Below are 24377 nucleotides of genomic sequence, written 5' to 3' on the forward strand. Positions count from 1 at the left end.
TGAAGAGTTCTGCCTCGGCACCGGCAATTCAGAGTCAGCCTTCTGCCAGCATCGGGGCTTTCTCTTCAGGCATGTCTCACTCCCTCCCAGCTCTGCAGAAAAGAGGAAGTTACGTTAGAGTCCTGGACGCCCCTGAGGAGAAGCCCCGACGTTGGCAGAAGGCTGACTCTGAGTCTCTGAATTGCCGGTGCCGAGGCAGAACTCTTCAGTGCAGTAAAAATGACGACCGGGGAGACAGCAGGCAGCAGAAGAAACAGGGAGAAAGATGCAAGACTCCCAAAACGAGTGGAAGTGAGCCTTTGTAGCCCAGTAAGTAAACAAGGAAGCCAATTTGGTTAATGTGTTTCCCTAGCATGACATCCTCACTGCCTTCAGCCCAAACAAAACAAACAAACTTTTGAGCTGCTGCATCCAGGTTGTTCTTGATTGTTGATCGTAACAAGGCTAAAGCTGGGGCACATGGAATCACATTTTAATGTCATCTCATTTGTAGGAATTAGCATTTTAGATACACAACTGGATTATTCTGTTTTTAGGCATGTTTCAGGGACAAGTGGTTTTATGGGTCAAAATAAAAAGAAATATTTTTTTAATGCAGATCTCTTTTGTTTAAACATAACTAAATGGGCTATAAGCCCCTAATGGTGTATTAGGTTCTGCCCAGTGTAATATTTTTGGTACAGTAAAGTTCTGAGTGTGTTTTTCCACAAAGATGTGCATAGTGTTTTGCAGTTGAGCGATTATGGTTAGTATATGCTTTGAGCAATCACTTTATTCTTTGACATATGATACATATTTAATATCTAAATTTAATAAAAGTATTGTGACTTTTATTTTTATTTATTTTTTTTCTGTGTGTTATCAGACAATTATGGATTTAAGCTCCACCCCTGACCCCATCCCTAACTCCACCCCCTTTAGCCTCCCCACATAGTTGGGCCACCGACCGCCTATGGCTTCATGGAACGTTCATGGTGCAAATTATTATATAGAATAAGTAATTATTTGTACCTGGGGCAATGGAGGGTTAAGTGACTTGCCCAGAGTCACAAGGAGCTGCAGTGGGAATCGAACCCAGTTCCCCAGGATCAAAGTCCGCTGCACTAACCACTAGGCTACTCCTCACACTTCACTCATGGAGTATTCAGTATGGAATTCTTTCCAGCTTCTCTGTGTCTTTCTGCTTAGAGGAGAGAGGGTTGGGGGGGTCCTGCAGTTCACATAAGCAGTCAAGTCTAAGCCAGCAGAGGAGGAGGAGGAAGAAGTGTCCTGATGTGCAGTGGTTCACTTCTTCCTCCTCCTGCCATGCAATCTTTGCAGGAGAGGGGATGAACCAGCTCCAGGAGTACAGTGAAGGGGGGGGGGGGGGCAGAGAAATATGAATATCATTGGGGAGGGTGGGAGGAGGGGACAGAGATATATACCATTGGGAAGGGTGGGGGAAGCTGGAGCTTGAAGAGGGAAATTTGGGGGCCTTAAGATGGGGAAATTGTGTGCAAAACTCCCCCGGGAGTAGCACTTATCAGTCTTTCTGTAGCTGCAACCTCCCAAAAGCATGGGCCAATAAAGTCTTTCTGGAAGGCCTGCCCAAGTTGCAGTCCCAAGTCCGTGTTGCATGACCTTATTTGGGGTCGTGACCCACAGTTTGGGAAATGCTGTACTAGGTGTTACTACGATTTACAGCTAAGATAATGAAGTGAAATATATATTTGAGTCACCAGCAGGGGTGAATTGCATAAATCATGTGGAGTATGCTTCGTGGAATTATTTCCAGACCCTTTGCATGCACATGTGTTGATGGGTATAGATTGTGGTGGTGTGTATGCCCGTGACCAGGCAGTTTGAAGGGGCAGTTCTCTTGCTGTTACATTTCAGGGTATTAGGGTTCCTATGCTACACAAACTGGAACTGCTTAGGGGGAGAGAGGATGTGACTTTTTCTGTGGCCCATGTTTGAAATCATTATGCTCTCTGGTCCACACACAGGTACAAACCCAATTTGGTCTCGTCTGTTAAATTTGCAGTTATAAACAGAACTGGCCCATCCTACAATTGGTTTCAGAAATGGAGCTGCTGAATTTTTTGGCCACTTTGCTTTTGTTATATTGATATTGCAGAGAAATTGCATCTGATGTCTTCCCAGCATGAACAGCTTCCCTTCATTTTGGATCTCTTGCTGTCAAAACTTCAGTTTGCAGTGTGAGGAACTTTTTGAAATGCACAGTTTTCTGATTTAAAAAATAAAAAATGTTTGTTATCCTTCAGTGTGTGCAGTGAATGCTAATTTGTTTTGTCTTCGCTTTCTTACCTGATTTAGACTATTCAACTGGGTTTGGCGGTAAATACGGGGTACAGGCTGACCGTGTGGACAAGAGTGCCATGGGCTTTGATTACCAGGGCAAAACCGAGAAGCATGAATCACAAAGAGGTCTGTAAATATGTGCAAGGTTTTATTTTTACTCTCATGATCTGTGGCGTGCAATCCATGTAGGAGGGTGTTAAAGTTTAATTTTTAGAAATTTTTTATTTTTTTATTTTTGTTACATTTGTACCCCGCGCTTTCCCACTCATGGCAGGCTCAATGCGGCTTACATATTGTATACAGGTACTTATTTGTACCTGGGGCAATGGAGGGTTAAGTGACTTGCCCAGAGTCACAAGGAGCTGCCTGAAGTGGGAATCAAACTTAGTTCCTCAGTTCCCCAGGACCAAAGTCCACCACCCTAACCACTAGGGCCAAATAAATGAAGCATTTATTTAAAAAAAAAAAAAAAATCACTTCATTTGGCACTCACGACTTTTTCTAGGTGGAGTACATACATCATAATAGAACAAAATAAAATCAATAAGAAAATAGACAAGGCATTGAAAAGATGTACTGCCAGCTGCATAAATCATCCATTAACATCCTGCATACTGTCTGTCAAATCCATAGGTCAGTTTTAATAGCACATTAAATCTGGAGAGCAAATGCCTTTGTAAACAAAGGTACTTCCCGTTTTCTAAAAGCACAATAATTCTCTGTCCATCTAAGGTAGTTTATTCCACTTACATATACTTGCTGTTGAAAATAATCATTTACACGTCTGGACAAGACGATACCGTTTTGGAAGCTGCAGCAGCCTTGTCGTTCCAAACTGTAAGGAATAGGTTGCAATATTTGGCTTCAGCGATGCAGTAAATTAGGAAGAAACATCCTCAGAGAAGGGTATGGGGCTCATTTTCAAAGCACTTAGACTTACAGAATTCCATAGGTTACTATGGGGATCATTTTTGAAAGAGAAAAATGTCCAAAAAGTGTCATGAAGCACCATTTGAATGTCGTCTTTCTCAAAATGTCCAAATCTGTATTGTCAAATGCAGACGTTTTATCTGTGCAATTTGTGTGCGATGCATCCAAATCACAAGGGGGCATGTCGGGGGCATTTCAAAGATGGATTAGGGTGTACCTAACACTTGGAATTTTACAGCCATAATAGAATATAACAAAAACGTCCAGGACTAAAATTAAGACATTTTGTTCTAGACCTGTTTTCAGAACTAATGAGGTACAAAAAGGTTCCCTAAATGACCAGACCACTGGAGTGAATCAGGGGTGACACCCCAATACCCCCTTTAAATTCCATAGGTTACTATAGGGCTCATTTTTGAAAGAGAAAAACATCTAAAAAGTGTCATAAAGCACCATTTGGATGTTTTCCTTCTGAAAATGTCCAAGTCTGTATTTTCAAAACCTATTTTGCGGATGTTTTAGCTATGCAGTGTGTCCAAATCACAAGGGGGCATTTCAAAGGCGGGATTAGGGTGTGCCTACCACCTTGGATATTTTACAGCCATAATGGAATAAAAAAGAACATCCAAGACTAGAACTAAGACGTTTTGGTCTAGACCTCTTTTCAGAATGAATAAGGTACAAAAAGGTTCCCTAAATGACCAGACCACTGGAGTGAATCAGGGGTGACCTCCTCCCACCCCCCCAGAGTAGAGAGTTGCACGGGGATGGGACTCTAACCTGTCCCCGCCTTAAGTAATCTCCTCCATCCCGCCCAGCCCTTGCCGTGCCAAAGTCACCTTGAGCCCCCCACCCCAAGATAGCCACATTCTACAAGCAGTAAAAATTCTAGTAAAAGTAGCATAAATCATTTTCTTCTGTACTCTGCAAAGACAGCAGATGAACCCATTAGTAGGACCCAAAACAGTCCAAAACAAGTAGTCAGAAACAACACAGTTTTTCTACTTAATTGTTCAACTGCCCTTAGGATTCTCCTTTGGATTTAGAAAGCAAAACCATGTGCATGTAAGGACTGGATAAACAAATTAAAGCAAAGTTTAATGCAAATGCCCTTAATATGTAATACTTGATAGCAATAATGAAACAGTTCTAGAATAGTCACATAGCAAGCAGCCTGAGGCAACAGACTTATTTTCCACTGAGCATAATTAACTTTGTATAAACTTGGCGGCTAATACTGTGCTGAACTGGACAATATTGGCACATTTAGACGCTAGACAGAACTGCATGAAGGAAACCCTTCCCTCATTATTAAATACTTCTCTGTGAAACAGTAGTAATAATAAAAGGCATGTGGATTTTTATAATATACCACTGCAATTCACAAAACAAAAGGAGCAAATTCCCACATACTATCTTTTTCTTTTAATGTAGGCACAGGAAAAGAAAAAAAGATTTTAAATGCTCCCAGGTTTCAACCTAATTCATGTTTAAGGTGGGGATATAAATGTAATAAGTAAATAAATGGATAGAAACTCAATGTTGATCACCTGATTCTCATAACAGGAGAAAAAAAATCTCTGCATAAATATAACAGAATTAGGATATCCTTTTAACCAGCTCCTCCAAATGACACACCGATTATAAACAAATTACTACTCTACCTTAGAAAAGTTATTCTATTGTTATACTTCCTCAGTGTACATCTGTATACTGCACAAGTCGGTATATTTTTAAATGTGAGATTAATTAAAAATGCTACCAACAGTAAAGAACAACATGGATGCAGCTCATAGGTTTGTTTTGAGTGTATGGCGATGAGGCTGCGCGAGGAAGGTGAAACAGACTACCCTAACTGGCTTCAACTCCCTCTCATCCACACACGACACCATCCACCTCTCCTCCAGCCCTGGATGTCCTCCCTGCACATACCTCAGCTTACCCTGGTCGTCTAGTGGCTTGCTTCGGGGCTGGAAAGGTCCCAACACTTTCCTACCCACTGCCACTGATCCTCTCACCACCACCCCTTGTTTAAAACGGACACCAAGACTTCCAAGCGGCAGCTTGGGCAGCAGGCAGAAAAGCATGGGGACCTTTCCTGCCCCGAAGCAAGCCAGGGTAATCTGAGGTAATGGTTCTGCCAGAACCCCGCAAGACCTGGATCCAGCCCCGTGGATCTCTGTCCATCCCCACAGAGTCCCCGTGGTCCTGGAGGGGATCCCTGTTACAGTGCAGCTGTCTAATTCTGAGAAAGCAACATTGGTATAGTTTGTTTTTTTGAGCAAGACCTGAATACGGTTATGAGATGGTTCTTTTGGAATTCTTGAATCCCCTTTTGTGGGGAAAGTAGTGTGGATATACCCTGATGTGACTAGATAAACGCAAGAGCATAGGAAGGCCTTTTTGCCTCAGGAAGTCTTATGTATGGGGGCATCTTTTTATGTTGGCTTACCTCTGTAAATATTTGATTAAATATCTGGGTATAAAATATTTAAGCTTTCAGCCTGAGCAATTGAGAGCTTTTCTGGATTTAAAGAAGATTTCTACTGGAGAGGTCTAAAGTCAAATTGCACTTACTGAGTGAGGTTGGGGTTATCCACATTAATGACCTTTTCGTTATGTTAATTTCCTTTTAGGTTTCCTTGTGATTATTGTACCACTTCCCCTCCTTTAGAGGTCTAAGGAGGATTAGATATTTTTTTTTCTTAGTTATTTCTTTTCATTGTAAATTTTCATTTTGCTTAAGCAAGTGTGTAACTTGTATAATATGCTTAAAATCAAATTATACCTTATATATTTTTTTATTTCTTTAGTATTTTAGGGCCCTATTTACTAAGCCGCTCTGTAGGCACACTAATGTTTTTAGCTCACGCTAACATTAGACACCCAGAGGAATATATGGATGTCTCTAGCATTGGAGCACCTTAGTAAACAGGGCCATAAGTCTTTCAATTGTTCTCAGTAATGTGGAATTGATGCAATTTTCTTTATTTCTTTTGCTATTCCTTAAGTTTGAATATTGTTGCATTTATTTATTTTTACTTTTTGTAACTAATTTGAAATTTCAATTAAAAAAAAAAAAGAAGCAGCAGCTTGACCCCATGGATGTGTAGTCTGGCATTGAATAAATTGCGTGATGAATTGGGTTGATTATAAATTTTATGTGTTGGATTGCTAGAATGTGGATGAATAAAGGAGGCTTGGGGCTGGGATTTACTGTTGGGGGGGGGGGGGGGTGATCATGGGGTTATAAGAACCAAAACCTCACATTTGGTTTAAGGTATGCTTTTGGGGGGGGGGGGGGGTAGTTTGTGTCTACAAAGAAAAAGGGATTAATGTTGGTATAATGGTTCTTTTATTCTTGAGAATTTTTTTTTTTAAATTTCTTCTTCCTATATTCAGTATCATAACCGCTGCAAAAATCCTATCCTCAAAAGACAAGTTACTTTTTGGTCATGCACATTGACTTGTACACAACACTTTATACCTATTGGAATGCCTTCTATTCTAATGGTATTGGTTTCTCAATATAAAAAAATTTGTACCTAAAATATATGTACATTCATGTAGATTTAGAAGAAAAAGTTATTCCTGCATTGGAATAGGTGTAACTTTGTGCAGAAGCATTCAGAGAATCTTATCTTATAAAGGTGCAAAAGACTAGATGTTGTCTTTGAGGTAGATATGACATAAGTGAGCCCCTGTGTGGTTTGGTACCTTCTTTCTGTGGATATGGTGCCATCGTTGACAGTACAATTCACAGTAGAGTTCTGGCACCCAGACTGCTGAAAATGAGGTCTTTGATCTAGTTGGGCAAACTGAAGCACAGAGAAAAATGTTTCCCCAAGCGTTGGCCATTATGAGATATGAGGTGTATGTGTTTGGATTTCCTAATGATACGCATCCTCCGTGCAAAGATTTCTCTTTTCTTTGTAGCTCTGTGTTTTATCTAGTGGAACTCGCTCAGTAACAAAATGATTAAGCTGTTCAAATCTGTTCTTTTCTATCATCTCTAGATTATTCCAAAGGCTTTGGTGGTAAATATGGTGTGGACAAGGAAAATGTGGACCGAAGCGCCGTTGGCTTTGAATACCAAGGCAAAACAGAAAAACACGAGTCTCAAAAAGGTTTTATCTTCTTTCTTTTATGATTAAACCTTAACTGGGTCAGGAAAAGAAATAAGGTGGCTACTCTTTACGTGTTTTCCTCGAGTAATAGCAAAACATCTCTGAAACCATGTGTAAGTGAAATGTATTTTGTTTGCAACTCTGTTCGTTGCATTTGCAAGCTTCGTAGCTGCTTTGATGCTATCCATTGTTTTGTTCCTATTTTATGTAATAGGGTGGAGGGTGCTAGAGAGGGTCTGGTTAGGATTCTGTGAATGTGTTTCAGTTCTTGTATTAAGGGTCTTGTCTGCACCTTTGTGACTCGGACTGTTTCAGGCCCAGACATTAGATCATGTCATACCATTTCCCAGGCAGTAATTTTAACTATTGCTTGACCAAGGGGGATTTGTAAATTTTAACTGCAAGTGTAATGTGAAAAAGGTATTTGTGTTCTGTCTAACCCACTCTGTTTTTGTACTGTGTCCAGCTTACAGCTCCATCAGTTTAACCCTTGTGGATTTTGTGTATGTGTGTGTGCTTAGACTATGTGAAAGGGTTTGGAGGAAAGTTTGGTGTACAGACAGACAGACAGGACAAGTGTGCTCTTGGCTGGGATCATCAGGAGAAAGTAGAGCTACATGAGTCCCAAAAAGGTACATCCCTTGCCTTAACAGCAAACCTTTTACCTACCTGTGATGCATTTCTAGTTCATGTTTTTTCTTCTTGTCTCTGCCTGGTCTTTTCTGTCTTTTATGTTGGTTTCTTGATTTATGAGCTTTTGACATGCTATGGTGGGGGGGGGGGGGGGGGGGGAATGCTTCGATCTCCCTTCCATGCCAATAACTGCTGAGTATGGAGTTCTGTCCTTTCATTCTGGGAAGCAGGATTTCATGACACGTACCACGAACAGAGATCTGCTCTTACAGTGGGGGAAATAAGTATTTGATCCCTTGCTGATTTTGTAAGTTTGCCCACTGACAAAGACATGAGCAGCCCATAATTGAAGGGTAGGTTATTGGTAACAGTGAGAGATAGCACATCACAAATTAAATCCGGAAAATCACATTGTGGAAAGTATATGAATTTATTTGCATTCTGCAGAGGGAAATAAGTATTTAATCCCTCTGGCAAACAAGACCTAATACTTGGTGGCAAAACCCTTGTTGGCAAGCACAGCGGTCAGACGTCTTCTGTAGTTGATGATGAGGTTTGCACACATGTCAGGAGGAATTTTGGTCCACTCCTCTTTGCAGATCATCTCTAAATCATTAAGAGTTCTGGGCTGTCGCTTGGCAACTCGCAGCTTCAGCTCCCTCCATAAGTTTTCAATGGGATTAAGGTCTGGTGACTGGCTAGGCCACTCCATGACCCTAATGTGCTTCTTCCTGAGCCACTCCTTTGTTGCCTTGGCTGTATGTTTTGGGTCATTGTCGTGCTGGAAGACCCAGCCACGACCCATTTTTAAGGCCCTGGCGGAGGGAAGGAGGTTGTCACTCAGAATTGTACGTACATGGCCCCATCCATTCTCCCATTGATGCGGTGAAGTAGTCCTGTGCCCTTAGCAGAGAAACACCCCCAAAACATAACATTTCCACCTCCATGCTTGACAGTGGGGACGGTGTTCTTTGGGTCATAGGCAGCATTTCTCTTCCTCCAAACACGGCGAGTTGAGTTCATGCCAAAGAGCTCAATTTTTGTCTCATCTGACCACAGCACCTTCTCCCAATCACTCTCGGCATCATCCAGGTGTTCACTGGCAAACTTCAGACGGGCCGTCACATGTGCCTTCCGGAGCAGGGGGACCTTGCGGGCACTGCAGGATTGCAATCCGTTATGTCGTAATGTGTTACCAATGGTTTTCGTGGTGACAGTGGTCCCAGCTGCCTTGAGATCATTGACAAGTTCCCCCCTTGTAGTTGTAGGCTGATTTCTAACCTTCCTCATGATCAAGGATACCCCACGAGGTGAGATTTTGCGTGGAGCCCCAGATCTTTGTCGATTGACAGTCATTTTGTACTTCTTCCATTTTCTTACTATGGCACCAACAGTTGTCTCCTTCTCGCCCAGCGTCTTACTGATGGTTTTGTAGCCCATTCCAGCCTTGTGCAGGTGTATGATCTTGTCCCTGACATCCTTAGACAGCTCCTTGCTCTTGGCCATTTTGTAGAGGTTAGAGTCTGACTGATTTACTGAGTCTGTGGACAGGTGTCTTTCATACAGGTGACCATTGCCGACAGCTGTCTGTCATGCAGGTAACAAGTTGATTTGGAGCATCTACCTGGTCTGTAGGGGCCAGATCTCTTACTGGTTGGTGGGGGATCAAATACTTATTTCCCTCTGCAGAATGCAAATAAATTCATATACTTTCCACAATGTGATTTTCCGGATTTAATTTGTGATGTGCTATCTCTCACTGTTACCAATAACCTACCCTTCAATTATGGGCTGCTCATGTCTTTGTCAGTGGGCAAACTTACAAAATCAGCAAGGGATCAAATACTTATTTCCCCCACTGTAGAAGGCTAATGTTGGGATGCCTTCTGTTTAACTCTAGTTGTGAGGAGTTTATGGTTTTTGTACGGTGTAAAATGCCAGCTTATGCACTGACTTTTTGTGAGATACCAATTTGCTTTTCACTTTGGCCAGATTTATTAAAAGTGGTTTTCCTTATACTTATGGGTCTTTGGAGGGGGAAGAGGGGAAACAAGCTTAGCGCACCTGTCCTTAAATGCTTTCTTTGTAACCTGCTGTCTTCGGTGTGTCTCACTAGGCCCTGAGATTTTCAGTGATTTAGGCCTTGTTCCTGCAGTAGAGTCCAAAGTTATGCTTGGAGGTGGAATAAAGCTGACTTGTCCTGTAACAGGTTTAGTTAAAAACCTTTCAGTGAGAATTAACTGCTCCAATCCTAGGTACTACTGGTGCTGTATGCTCATAAAACTATTAAAAATTTCACATATTTAGAATGGGAGATGGCTCCTCTTTACAGGAACTTATTTTTCTAGTTCTTAGTCAGACCTGCAGATTGCCTGTGAACTCCTCCCAGGTGCTGTTGCACTATGGAAGGTTTCTGGTGGGGGAGGGGGGAAATAAAGATTTTGTTTCTTTTTTTTCAATCCAATCAACAGCATTAAAAAGGGCAATGAGGTGTCCCTGCTATAAAGAACAACCTTGACTAGGTCAAGTTGGAAAGTTACTAAATAGGATCTACAATCCCATTCTAGGAAAGTTTTATAGAGCGTTCAACTCAATTCTCTAGAAGAGAGAAACTGACTGAATCCTTTTCAGCAGGGATTCGGAGATGGTCCTCGATCCCTGCTAGGTCTCCACAGAAACCGTGACACGGGATGTGCTTTGATGATTGTTGTACTGCTGGATTTCGCAGAAGCAGGCATCAGTATCTGACAAGATCTGAACCAAACAGTCCAGTTTGGCACCACCTCCTTACCACCTCTGACCTGCAGGGTACCACAAAGATCGGCACTGTCACCTATTTTGTTTTAATATCTACCTTAAGACAATAGCCCAGATGACTTGGTCAATGGATTCTAAGTTCTACATCTGCTCTGAATAAACTGACTGCCTTAACAGCAAATCAAGAATGAGTTAAAAAACACAAACTTTGCCTGAGCTCCTGTGGGTTTCTAACACAAGCAGTCGTGAACTGCCCTATAAATCACAGGTCAAGAACCTTGGGGTACAGCTAGACTCTACACAAGTTGATCCCCCTAAATCTAAGCAACCTTCAGAAGATTCCTCCATCATCCATGACATCTACACTCTCTTCTCCATACATTGAGGAGGCAAATCTTGTCACAGTGGTTCATGCCATTATAATATTGACTGGATTACTACTGTAATGCGCTCTGCATTGGTCTGACTACACAGTTTGCACCAGTTCCCATTGATTCACGCAGTACGATAGAGTGTTGTAAGTGACGTGATCACATCATACCATTCCTGCAAAAAACTTCCCTGCCTACTGGTACAATACAGGGCTCAATTTTAAGCTTATCTCTTATCTTAAGAAAGAGGCCAGAGTACAACAGGATCTCCCAAGGGGCACTCCTAACCACACCTTCTCCAAAGAAAATCATGCATTATGACACCTGCCAGCAAGCGTTTTCAGTAGTAGCCCACATACTCTGGAATGTGTTGCCAAGAATGCAAGACTCTCAACTTCAGGAAGCAGGCAAAAGCTTAGCTGTTCTCCCAAGCCTTTAATGGAAGAGACATCTAGCTATTCACACACCTAAAGATGAACATTGGCTGTATTTACTGAGCAGGACTTGCTGAGATCAGTTGCATGAACTCTTTCTGACTTCACATGCAGTTTTTCCTTTAGTCATGCTTATCTTCTATCTAAATTCCTGTTACTCTCATCTATCTGTTCCACATCTGCTTCCATCTTGTGCTGTCTATTAAAATGTTTTGTATACTGTGTTGATATTGTAAGTAGCATGTAACTTGTACTGTTTTTGACTATTTTACTGTTCGAATAGTTTATTGCCTATGTGTCTGGGTTATACTTGTAGTGCACTGCCATGGATAAATTTCTTCAAAAAAAAAGAGGTAAATGATGAAAAATAAGTTGAAGTTACTACAGGGACAGACTTGGGCTAATGATCTGACTATGTAATCGCTGGAAGTGGTTGAATTGGCCTTCCCTGCAAAAAGAGCTGAGAGCCAAGTTAGGTTTAGCACTAGTCCTACCATTTACCTGTCTTTCAATTAAATGTTTAGGTCTTTATCCTCTAAGAAGATTTGCCTTTGGCACAGGTTTGGAGAAAAACACTGATTAGGGTTTGGCTGCCAGTTTTGGTAGTTTGGATTAATAAGGGCTTCTTTTACAGAGCATTCAGCTGCATCGGGATCTTTTTCTACAGAGTTTATATTGCTCTTACATCAGGCCTATTCACTGACATAGGGTCAGTCAGAGTTTTGGGGCTTTGGTCCTCAGGGCAGTACTGCCAGGATCCCACCCATTGTAGAGATTGCTTTTGAATATCCCAAAGATTCTGGAATAGTGGGAAGCTACATGATGGAGAAATTAGGTCTTTCCTGATCATTTTCTTTTCCATTAGTCCTTCCCACTACTCAGAGGCCTGCCTGAGGTTTCTGAGATGTTTAGTAGGTGTAAAGTAATGGGTCAGATATTGACTATCACCTTGGCATGGTGCTTCCTGCATATATCTTGTTCTTTACAGGTTGTCCAAGGATGAGAGGTCCACACATGTTTGTTCGTCTGGTTAGTGATAGGTTACCATGATGTTTAAGGGTTGTTGTGTGTCTGCTGAGTTTCTCCTCACTGCTTGTGTACCTAAATGCTGAGAAGCAGGGCTAGATGCCAAGAGAGATCTGTTCGGTTTTCAGTTCTCTATCTTCACCTGCTGGTTGATGGACCCCACTATCCCACAGGTTCTGGAATAGTGGGAATGACTAATGGAAAGAAAATGATCAGGTAAGACCTAATTTCTCCTTGTTGAGTGGACTCCTTTCCGAAGCCAACATAACTTTTTTTTTTTTTGTAGCTGCTGTTTTTTCAGTTCCTCATTCTAAAATTAAATAACTGAATTGTACCCTGTTTCAGATTACTCCAAGGGATTTGGTGGAAAGTATGGTGTTCAAAAAGACAGAATGGACAAAGTAAGTAGTCTTATTTACATTATAAAGAATACAGTTTTAGATGCTTTGAAGATGAGGATAACTTCTGAAGCATTACACATATATCCACTCCTTACGTTTCAGTGGGGATTCGCAATAGATCTCTGCTATAGGAAGCCAGAATGCTGTTCAGATAAGGGATGCATACTATGGGCTTAACTTTAAAAGCCTTCCTATGCATAAGAGGCTTTTGCACAGAAGTGGCTTCGAAAATTGCAAGACTATATACACTGGTAAAAATATACACATGGAGCCTGGATACTTAAGTTTGATGGAAATGACTGGAGGTGTTCCCAGGGACGGGGTATTATGCAGATTCATTGGGTAATTTGAACAGGTCATTTTAGAATACTTATCAGAGCATCTGACAATTGTTATATTTTATTTTATAACTTTAATTCTGGATGTAATTTTGTAAGTCATCTAGAACTTTGTGATTGTAACTGGGATAAAAATATTATAAAGATACTTGTGTCAGCTGGGAGATTTTGGAATATAGTTTTTAGTATTAGTAATCAATATTGTCAATGACTTCTGTTTAAATCATTTGGGGGGGGGGGGGGGGGTTGTATGTTTTTGCATTTGTCTTTACTATTTGATTGTTTTGATGTTTCCTTTTTTTTTTTTTAATCCACTTAGTTGATGTAATTGGCGGAATAGAGATTTTAAAATTTGTGCATGCTGAATAGCAGGTGCAAATGTGTTTGAGTCCTTTCCATGGGGTAATTTTGAAAGGGAAAGTATACCCATTCTTTGCTTTCAGTATAATTTACGTGCCTACTTGCTGCATCAGCAACATTGACTGTTCTAAAGTTTCCCTTAACAGCCTACTCGGGCACCTAGAGGACTTGGAGGCCTGGAACAAAACTTCTATCTCGGAGCATTTATGGGGTTTATAGTTCTTTGTTTCCTATTCTTGCAGAAGCACTAGATCAATCCCTGAATTATTTTCCAAAAGTCTAGAATGGGTTCTCAATCCAGTCCTTGGAACACACCAAGCTAACTTCGTGGGTGTGGCTTGGATCTCTTTCAGGGAGAGAAAACTAACAACTTATAGCAGCAGCTTCAGAGAGCATTTTCCATCTCACAGATAGGCTGCAGAGAATACCTTCTCCTGCTTTAGACTCCCCAACTGAATCAGCAGTACACGACACATAAGAGTGTGGATCCTATGTAGCAAGACAAGCTTGAAAAGTCATTTCTTATGCCTCTTGTTGTTTTAAATGGAAATAGAACCAAGAAAGATATTATTCATAAATGTACTCTCGTGTTTGTTGCTTGGATAGGCTGCCGCATCTTTTGAAGAGGTGGAGAAGCCAAGCCCGACGTATCAGAAGACAAAGCCTGTAGAAGTTGGTAAGAAATTCTTGAAGGCTGTAGAAGTCCTGTTTTAGTCCCCCAGCAGTTGATTATCATGAATAAAATAGTGGTTTCTATACTGGTTCACCTGGATGTGCTGAAAAAAAGGGTCAACAATATACAACTATTTCATTGATCTTTTATTTCTACATATCAAATTATTATTGGATCATGTTTGTTTATTGTGAGATTTGAAATACCGCCTTTACTAATAAAAGATCAATGTGGTTTACATGTACATATCCAAACAAAATAGCAAAGAAAGGGACTACAAATCAAATAGGACAGAATACCCAAGCACTCCTAAATTAATCTGGTAGAGAAGAGGGAAAGGGAAGGTTAAATATCTGTTAAATCTGTGCCTGCGTTTGGAAGTTTTTAATGGCCTCTTTTCTAGCAATTCATGTCTCTCACCCACCTATGGAACTGAACACTTAAATCATGAGATGTGCACATCTGGTTCTGTAGTTGAAAAACAAAAGGACACAGTGCTAAAGAGTATTTCAGAGCTTCCATTTTAAGCCAGAATTTGGTCATCTTTTTCAGTTTGGTAAAGGTATTGCTCAACAAGGCACTGGGTCTGTTGTATTTTTGTAATCAGCTTTCCAGGAAATATATGTAGCACAATACCAGTTAGAAAACATAATTGTATCTGGCTCTTTGAATCACATTTACATTAAGTTTTCTGGTGTTCTTGGTAAGCTGCTCTGGTGTAATGTCTGATCTGTGAGTTGGCATCTCCTAGCACCGAAGGCTGAACATTTCCCATGTAGCATATACCTGGCAAGAGTTATGTAGGGTGGGAACTCACACTGTCACTCTTTTTTTTTATTGTCTGAAAAAGCCAGGAAGGTGTATTTTCTTTGTGCTCTTTCGTGTCTTATAGAAAGTAATAAAACGAGCAGTATCCGTGCTAACTTTGAAAACCTTGCGAAGGAGAAGGAGCTGGAGGACCGGAAGAAGGCCGAAGCTGAGAGAGCTCAGAGAATGGCAAAGGAGAAACAGGAACAGGAGGAGGCTAGGAGAAAGCTAGAAGTGAGTCTCACCTGCAGTTTCTTTTTAGCTATAATCTGAGAGCAAGAGGCTTTGTGCTATGGTGCTGTTTTTGCCATTTTATAGCATCAGAAAATTCCTCCCCTGCAACCCTTCCACATGCTGCTTGAATTTAGACTCTGGCTTAAAATCTTTTACTCCCCCTAGCCTTGCACTGAAGTCTTATTCCTAAGTAACCTGAGCCTTTCTTTCCTGTCCTTTAGTAATGTTCATGGGTAGGTAGGTGACTCCACCAAAGCTCTGTATGTAGACCATTCTTTTATGATCAGTCCTAACCCATGTGCTACAGATGTTCATACAGGTTTCAGAACAATGCACAAGTATTAGTCACTCCCACCTTTCCAGGAAGGAAGGAGACAACTTCTGCTTATATTTGCCCTGTTTAAACTGAGATGATTTATTTAGCTGTTTAACCAAATAACTCATAATGTAACCTGAATCAAATATTCCTGTTCTGTTTATTGACTTGTATCTAAATATAAATATCTAACTTGATTGCATTTGTTTTTAAATAGATTATCTTTTTTTTATCATTGCCCAAGATGGGATGCCCCTCAGTCATACCTATTTTACACTGTGTATGAGTAATGTGTTCTTTCTTTGGGCAGAACAGTGAATGCTGGTGTTATAGAAACTTTTAATTACTCGTACAATAAAAAATTTGTATAACACCAGCATTCACTGTTCTGCCCAAAGAAAGAACATTTGTAATAAAACCTTTGTCTGGTTTCTAATTAAATGCAGTTAGCACCAGTTTTCCAGGGTGTGGACGTCCCATAAATATAGAAGCAAGGGGTAAATTGTTTCTTCTGTAAGATGTTTTTTGTAAAAAAAAAAAAAAAAAAGTATTTTGCAGTTTGGTATTACAGTAGAGTTCCAACGACTTGTTAATAATACGAAGCCTTGGGAGACGTTAGCTTATCTTTTAGAGATATTTAAAGAATTTGGATCCTATTCTGGCCTTAAATTAAACTATGACAAGTCTGAAGCGTTAGCCCTTACCGCTGAGACTCGAAGAGCATGGCCAGGACAGTTCCAACTAAGATGGGTGGAGGAATCATTTTCTTATTTGGGTATCCTTCTACCAGCCTGGACAGGGGGGATCTATAGCATAAGTATCCAATGGCTGATAGCTAAGACCAAACAGCAGCTGGAAGCTTGGAGAACTTTGACATCATCATTGTCCGGGCGACTGAGCTTAATTCGCATGGTAATCCTGCCAAGGTGGCTTTATGTGCTGCAAACGTTGCCACTGCGATTATTGATGAAGGATATTAGAGTGTTCTATCACATGGTTATGAAGTTTTGTTGGGCGTATAAGAAAGCAAAAATTCGCCTGCAGTTGTTAATGGGAGGGTGGAACCAGAGCGGGTTGGGCCTACCTAATATTAAATATTATAATATCGCTTGTTTATTGCGACATGTGCGGGATTGGGTATTCTCATCAAGTTACCACACACCTATAGAGCTGGAGGAATCTCTGTTTAGTCCCTATCAATTGATTTCTCTTCTGCAGGGGGATAGATCTTCCTTGCCACAGAGGATGAGAGGATCGGTGCTGTTGGGATCTTTACAGGGGGCCTGGAGATTTTTGGGGAAACAATTGGAAGGAGACCCGCTAGTGACAGAATTGCTAACCATACAGGGGAACCCCAAGTTTCTACCTGGGATTGAGAATCCAATATTTCAACATTGGGTGCGACAGGGACTCAGTAACTTGGGGGTAGTGGTAGATCGGACTGGTGTGATTTAGACCACTGGAACAGTTGATCCCTAATGAGTCATTAGGCTGGGGAGACACCTTTGCCTATTGCCAATTGAAGCATTATGTACAATCTTTAGACAAGGCGTCTCTGAATTACAAATTAAGGGAGAAAATTCAGACACTATTTGAGGAGGCCTCGGAAGAGGCTCCTTCAATCTCTGGCCTCCAGAAGAAATTATGGTCTTTGACACTTGGCAAAGATTTGACACAGCTCAGACGGAGATGGGAAGTGGATGTGGGATGTGATCTCGCCTACTGGGATATTACAGCCCACCTCAAAGGTATTTCGCAAATAAATAGTGGGGCTGGGTACAGAGAATTTGCAAAAATGGACTGTTCCGGATAGACCTGAATTCTGGCACTGGCGCAACCAGGTGCATCAACTAATGACTTGGGAGGCGCAAGAGGCCAGGGGTTCCTTTAAACGGAAATCACGATTTTTAAAGATTGAGTCCCTATATAGCCAAACTCATGCAGAGAGGTAGAAGTCTCATCCTTAACAAATTATGACTGAGGACTTTGAGGTTCCATTGATGCCTTTAGACGGATTATAGGGAGGGTAAAAGGGGGAGTGGTAAGATTATGTAAAAGTTTGATGTTACTTTAGCAAAAAGTTTTGTTATGGATTATAGAGATATAAAATTGGTGACTGTTATTGATGATTAAATGTTGTGGATTGTGACATCAATAAAAAAGTTAAACCATACAGTAGAGTTCCAATTTATCTTAACATAACTGTTAGTAATCCAGGCTATGCCCTCTCCCTCCCTTCTAAATAGGATTAGACCCCCTGAACCTGTGTGAGTCCCTGGTGGTCTAGTGGTGATGTCGAGGTAGGACCAATCCCCAGTCACTCCTGCCCATGTCGGCTCCACTTTCAAAATGGCTGCTGCAACTTCTAGTTGCAGTCTTTCTAGACCACTAGGAATTGTAGTGTGGGCCCGGGGGGCTCTTGGGTGGATGGTGACCCAAGTTGTGGAACTGCCACTGTTCGGGGGAGAGGAATGTGGTGGTGGTTTCCCAATGCGTTGCCCTGCAGCATCCACCGTATCTGGATTATCCAGTATTTTCAGTTATCCAATCACCTGTCAGTCCCATTTATGTTGGTTAATCAAGACTCTACTACACTTCTCTTACATGTAATAAAGCTGAATAACTCCTTAGCACTGCTTTGTCAGACATTTCAGCTTTTTGTTTATTCTATGTACGTTTTGTTCTGTTCTAAGTGTCTGTCAAGCCTTTAATATTTTGTTTCATTTATATCAAGGAGCAAGCCAAAGCCAGAAAGCAAGTCCCCCCTGCCTCTCCCACCCCTCAGCCTTTTAAAGTGGAGAGTCCTGCCAGCCCATTGTATTCGGTAAGTCAGATTTTCATAACATAGGCTGATATTAGTTGGACATGACATAGGAGGAGCAGAAAAGAGAACAGCAGAATTTGGGAGGGAGGTATTTTTCCCATCCATTGTCTGGCGAGGGTTGCTATCTAAGGAGAAATGGGAACAGCAGAGACTGAGGAGGGCTGAGGTAAAATAATTATTCACCCCAGAAGCGTGGCCAGGTTGAGGGTGCGGGGGGGGAGCGGTGAGGGGACAGCCGATGGCACTGGCGCATATTTTAACCGTGACAGATTGCATGGAAAAATAGGCACCGGTGTCGAGTCCATTAATCCGTTTGTGTGTGTGTGTGTGGGGTGGGGGGGGGAAGCAGTCTCTCCCCTGGCAACCGGCCTAGCTAGGCCTCTGACACACACACACAGCACGCTTATACTCCAGATCTGGTTTCTTTCTTTCTTTTTTTTTTTTTAATGTAAGCAAGTTAAATTACTTTTTGTCTGAGTGGCGCAAATGAGATTCAAACCAGAATCTTATTCACAGCTGTGCCTTCACTTTTGCTGCTTGTTGAGGAATGTGTACAGAAGCATCTGAATATTTTTAGGATCACATTTCTTGGTTGAATGCTAATGATTCTCTGACCTTAATAGAACTGTGACCTTTGAGTTATTTCTTTTCTGTCCATGTGTAAAAGTGAGAGGTGTAATTGTTTATGAGAATTTGGCCCCTTCTGTAATACAAATTCCTGCATTAATGGGCTCCAAATGTGTGCTTTTTAAGTTGGAAATTTGCATAAACTGGATTTTATTTTTATAGAGCTCGTAAAGATAATTCTTGGTGTTTACTTGTGAGTTTTTTTTGTTTTATATAAAATGGTTTATCAGAGCAATAGTTAAATTTCAAGGCAGCTCATTTTTATAAAAGTTTAAATTCCTGTTAGATTGGTTTCAGGAGGGGGACCCTCAGCTGAAATTTTCAGAAGCCTTTAGTAATAAAATTTACAAGCAACATTTGCCCAGTCACCTGTTTATGTGTTCTCACCAGCACTGAATTCTGTTATAAAGTTTAATTCTATGCTGCTCTTAATAAAGAGATTGGTTTGAAATATAGTTCTCTCTTTATCCCCAAAACATGATCTGTCTTGATGAATCAGTTTTGCATTTGAGTAGATTGCTGATACAGCTTGGAAGGTGGCCTACCTACATGAGATTCAGTTTAGACTGTCTTCCTAGCTTTGTGCAGTACACCTCTGGAAAATTAACACTATAATATGGTTTTCTCTGTTTCTGTATCAGTATGACTGGTTTTGTTTCTTGTAGGATGTGTCTGAATATGAAGTAGAACTGAACCCCCAGAGTTCCAAAGCACCTAAGGAACCAGAAGCTAAACACATTTATGCAGAAGAAGAGCCAGACTACCAGGAGGCAGAAAGTCTACAAAAAGCATCTCATGAGACTGCAGAAGAAGGACATTATTCAAAAGGTATCAGTGCAGCTTACTAGCACCAGACCAAATGCGCTTAGCCAATACACAAAGATTCCTGACTGGGGAGTAAGAACAGGATTCGTGTCCTCTAATAAGAAAGGCAAAATATCAGTATGAAAGAGTGTAACATGTTCAAAACGATGTGTACGATGAAAGGGTTTCGCAGCAGTCGATTGTACGAGTTGAAGATGTTTTAAAGAATAGAGAGGGAGTCCAACATAAAGAGAATTGCGTAGTCAAGGTGGGCTTACTACCAAGGCAAGGAAAAGTGTTCAAACTAATGGAGGGGAAAGAAAGGAGTGAACAGAGCAAATAAAATGCATGGAAAAAAAAATGGAGAGTGTACAACAGTCAATTTTGTTGCTTGAATGTAACACCAGAGATCTTTATGGGGTCTCGAAAGGGAAGAGGTTGGCTGCCCACCATGGGACAGAAAGGAAGAGGAGTGTCGAAGATTAGGGAAGCAATATATAAATTCAAGTGAAGAACCCGATCACTACAAACTAGTTTCCAATCAGTCAAAAAAGTAGTGATCACTTCTAATACCCTTTAGATCTATTCTGTAGATCTTTTATCAACAATCGTTGATTAGTTTTAAGTGTCTATTGTTAATAGGAGGAAAAGAGCCTCAGTTGTTGCTGACACCCCTATTTTAAAGGGTTTTCATAAGAAGTGCATAATGAAGCATTCTCTGCTCAGCTGTACTCGATCATCGGCTCCAAAAAACCACCCTAAAAATCATGCACATTTATTTCTTTATCCATTATTGAGCATAAAACAGGACTGAGAGAGACTTATCTTTCACTTGGACAATCCCATGGGAGCCCGTTTCACTACCGCTTCTTCAGGGGAAGTCCTATGATAGTCTCAGTCTCTGAAACAAAAAAAGATATACAGTCAGACTTTCTCAGACCTACTAACTCTCAGATTAGAATATCAGGCATATAGATTCACCAGCGACTCTGCACTTCATGTTGCTCTAAAATGGTGCTGGGTTTATCACAATGCTGGCACCTGCTCAGTAACTGACCTTCCATTTAAAGAAATACTGCCCATTCTACTGTGGTATTTAAACCCTGTCTTACCTACATAGATTTTACTGCAGGGACATTGTAACAAGTATACTACATGGCTTGATTTAGAATTTCTTTGATGTTTCAATTTATATGTTATTAATAGGATTAGTAAACTCAGTGCATTCCTTCATAATGGAACAGGATTTACAACGGCCACATTTGGTGTGTGTTCCCTCAAATCCCTTTTTGTGATAGGTAATACTGCCAGGCTCAAAAATTAGATCCCCATGAGTATGCGATATGCAAAGATCTTGATTCAAAAAATGGATGTGTCTTTTTATAATATTGGCCACAGATTCACTCCAAGCTGCATATTTCAAAATAAGACATCAGTGTCAGAAGTTTTATTTTTACTGTGTTTATTTGGTAACAACCAACTTCTGTCGTTGAACCTAGCTCTTGTTAGTGCTTTCTGTAATACTTTTTTTGGATAGCTCCTGGTATTTAGAGCTCTGGCTAATTTAACTGATTGTTTCTTGAAGTCAGTCATTTCTATACCTCAGAAACTGGGAGTAAGGTAGGCTTTCTTTTAGCTGTTTTGGACGGCAGCTCCCATATTGAAGCATATTGTTACAGTCTGTTAATTTTTTATATACTGTAGATTTTAAAAGTACCCTGATCTCTTTCAGTCTGGACTGTGTCCTGTACCTGACATCACAGAGCTTGATCACACCACAGGGCACCTATTCTCGTATATGTCTGCTGTGCATGGGAGTAGAAGGAATACGAGCGTTGGCTCGGGTGACGAAGTCTCCATACGTCAAGCAGATCTAAATCCTTAATCAAGTGCACTAATTTCTTTCTATGAGCCAGGGGCTGCATTCTCCCCCTCCCTGGAATGATCTAGAGATGTTAGAGTTAGATTGAAGTCCCCCCCCCCCCCCCCCCCCCCCCCCCCCCCCCCCCCCCCCCCCCCCCCCCCCCCCCCCCCCCCCCCCCCCCCCCCCCCCAAGATCACCCTCCCAGAGAGAAAATGTGAAAGATCCTCCGGTAAGTTCTCAAAAAATTCCCCTTGCCCTACATTTGGAGCATATAAATTGACAAAGGTGACTGGTTCATCATATAAGCAGCCTTTGACTGCCAACACCGCCCACTAACATCCAAGAAAGTACTCTTTGGTGAAAGGTATTCTCGATCTTATATAAGTCGCCAAACCTCCCGTTTTTCCCCCTCTTGGGTCAGCATGTGTAAAGCATTCACCATACTCCATACGGCGTATCATTAGTGCATCTTGCCTACGCACATGGGTTTCCTGGAGCATAACCACGTCCCATTTGAGACGCTGCAGCTCTCTAAAGATAATACTTCTTTTCCCTGGGTCATTCAAACCGTTAACATTCCATGAACCCACCCGCAGTCCTGTCCCACCTCTCCCATTCCCCTCCTCCCCGCCTTCCTTTTCCTTCTCCTGACCCAGTATTCCCGGTCGACTGGCCACTAAAAGAACCCGCCAGTGAACTCCCTGAGGAAGTGCGCTATCGCCAGAGGACAGCTCACCAACTGTTAGCTAAAATTCACCCCACTCTCCAATTACTCCATAATACACCCACACTATGTTGATCATCACACATACCCACATTCTCACGTTACTATCATTCTCTGCACTTTCAGTAGGACCCCAAATCCTCCCCAACTTGAACTCTAGTTGGCTGCTTCCCACCTGCTAGGTGTCACGGTACCTTGCAGGGTCTCCATAGTGTGAAATAGTCCATAACTCAAGTCTAATCATGTAGCAGCGTTTGTCTCCAGCCGTGACCCTCTGCCCCCACAACCGCGGGCTTTCTGCCACGTTGATTTTGAATTGGTGGGTGACCTCAGGGCCCGACATGTGACTGCTGATGCAGGAAGATCCGAGCGGGCCAACTCCAAAAGGGCACTCCAAGCCTCAGCTGTGGTTTGGACTCTGCGCGTCTGTGTTCCCACAGAAAATTGTAAGCCAAAAGGATATATAGCCATCTGTATCTTAAACCATTTTGTTGTAGGTAGGTAATAACCTCCCGCATATCTCTCAGACGCTGTAGAGTTGCCTTAGCCAGATCCTGGAAGACCTTAACTTTGCAGTTATTTCACTCAACTTCTCCTAAGGTTCTCGTTTTTCTCCACACCTTCTCCTTCACGCTGTAGTCATGAAAGCACGCGATGATATCCCTAGGCAGTGAGTCTCTCTGGGGCCCCAGGCTTTTGTGAACCCTATCCAGAGTAATGGATACGTTCTCCAGCTCTCCTGATGCATTCTCCCCTGCATTGAGTATAAGGGCACTGATCTCTTTGCTCACCTGCATGCAATCCTTGTATGAGGCTTCCTCCTAAGCGTAAGTTGCAGCATCTGGATCTGTTCTCCAAGTCCTCCAGCGCCAGTTGCAACTCTGATCTGCTTTTACGTTCCACTTTAAGCTCTGATTACATCTTTTGCCATTCGTCTGATAGACCCTCCATCCGCTCCTCCATCTGCTCGAGGCAGGTCCCAATCTCCCGGACCTTGACCTGCAATTCCAAAACTACCGCCTGTATGTCTCTCCTGACTGCAGTCATTTCCACCTTCAGATCTTTGAACCAACGTGCAACATCTTGTTTGTTAAGCTCTCCAGTTGCTGTGCATGGTCAGGGTCTGAATCTGATTCTGCCTCCGCCATCTTGGAATGATGTACCAAGCCTTCTCCTCCCTGTGACTTCTTAACCCACTCCCTCAACCAACCTAACCTGTCCTCCTCCTCCTCCTTCCCTGAGATCACCGAAGAGGAAACTGCTCGCCTTCTTTCTTCCTCTAAGTGCACCACCTGTTCCTCTGACCCCATTCCCACCAATCTGCTTACCAACATCTCTCCTACAGTTAACCCCTCAATCTGTCACATCCTCAACCTCTCTCTCTCCACTGCTACTGTCCCTGACACCTTCAAACACGCTGTAGTCATTCCACTTCTTAAAAAACCATCACTTGACCCCACCTGTCCCTCCAATTACCGCCCCATCTCCCTTCTACCCTTCCTCTCCAAATTACTTGAACGCGCTGTCCACAGCCGCTGCCTTGATTTCCTCTCCTCTCAGGCCATCCTTTATCCGCTTCAATCCAGCTTTCGCCCACTACACTCAACAGAAACAGCTCTCTCCAAAGTCTGCAATGACCTGTTCCTTGCCAAATCCAAAGGTCACTACTCCATCCTTATCCTCCTCGACTTATCTGCCGCCTTCGACACCGTCAATCATAATTTACTTCTTGACACACTGTCCTCATTTGGATTCCAGGGCCCCGTCCTCTCCTGGTTCTCCTCGTATCTTTCCCAACGCACCTTCAGAGTATTTTCTAATGGCTC

At 41.9% G+C, this 24377-nt stretch overlaps 1 protein-coding gene across 1 annotated transcript in view; it reads left to right on the plus strand.

The window, feature by feature from the left end:
• Positions 1–24377, plus strand: part of CTTN (cortactin) — a 65450-nt gene that overhangs the window by 28203 nt on the left and 12870 nt on the right. Inside the window, exons 8-15 of the mRNA XM_030200749.1 lie at positions 2317–2427; positions 7248–7358; positions 7880–7990; positions 12925–12980; positions 14285–14354; positions 15244–15392; positions 18443–18532; positions 19825–19987. Of these exons, the coding sequence (XP_030056609.1) occupies positions 2317–2427; positions 7248–7358; positions 7880–7990; positions 12925–12980; positions 14285–14354; positions 15244–15392; positions 18443–18532; positions 19825–19987 (861 nt within the window). The remainder of the gene's footprint in view (positions 1–2316; positions 2428–7247; positions 7359–7879; positions 7991–12924; positions 12981–14284; positions 14355–15243; positions 15393–18442; positions 18533–19824; positions 19988–24377) is intronic.

Source organism: Microcaecilia unicolor, chromosome 4, assembly GCF_901765095.1.
Source record: "Microcaecilia unicolor chromosome 4, aMicUni1.1, whole genome shotgun sequence".
NCBI classification, from domain to species: Eukaryota; Metazoa; Chordata; class Amphibia; order Gymnophiona; family Siphonopidae; genus Microcaecilia; species Microcaecilia unicolor.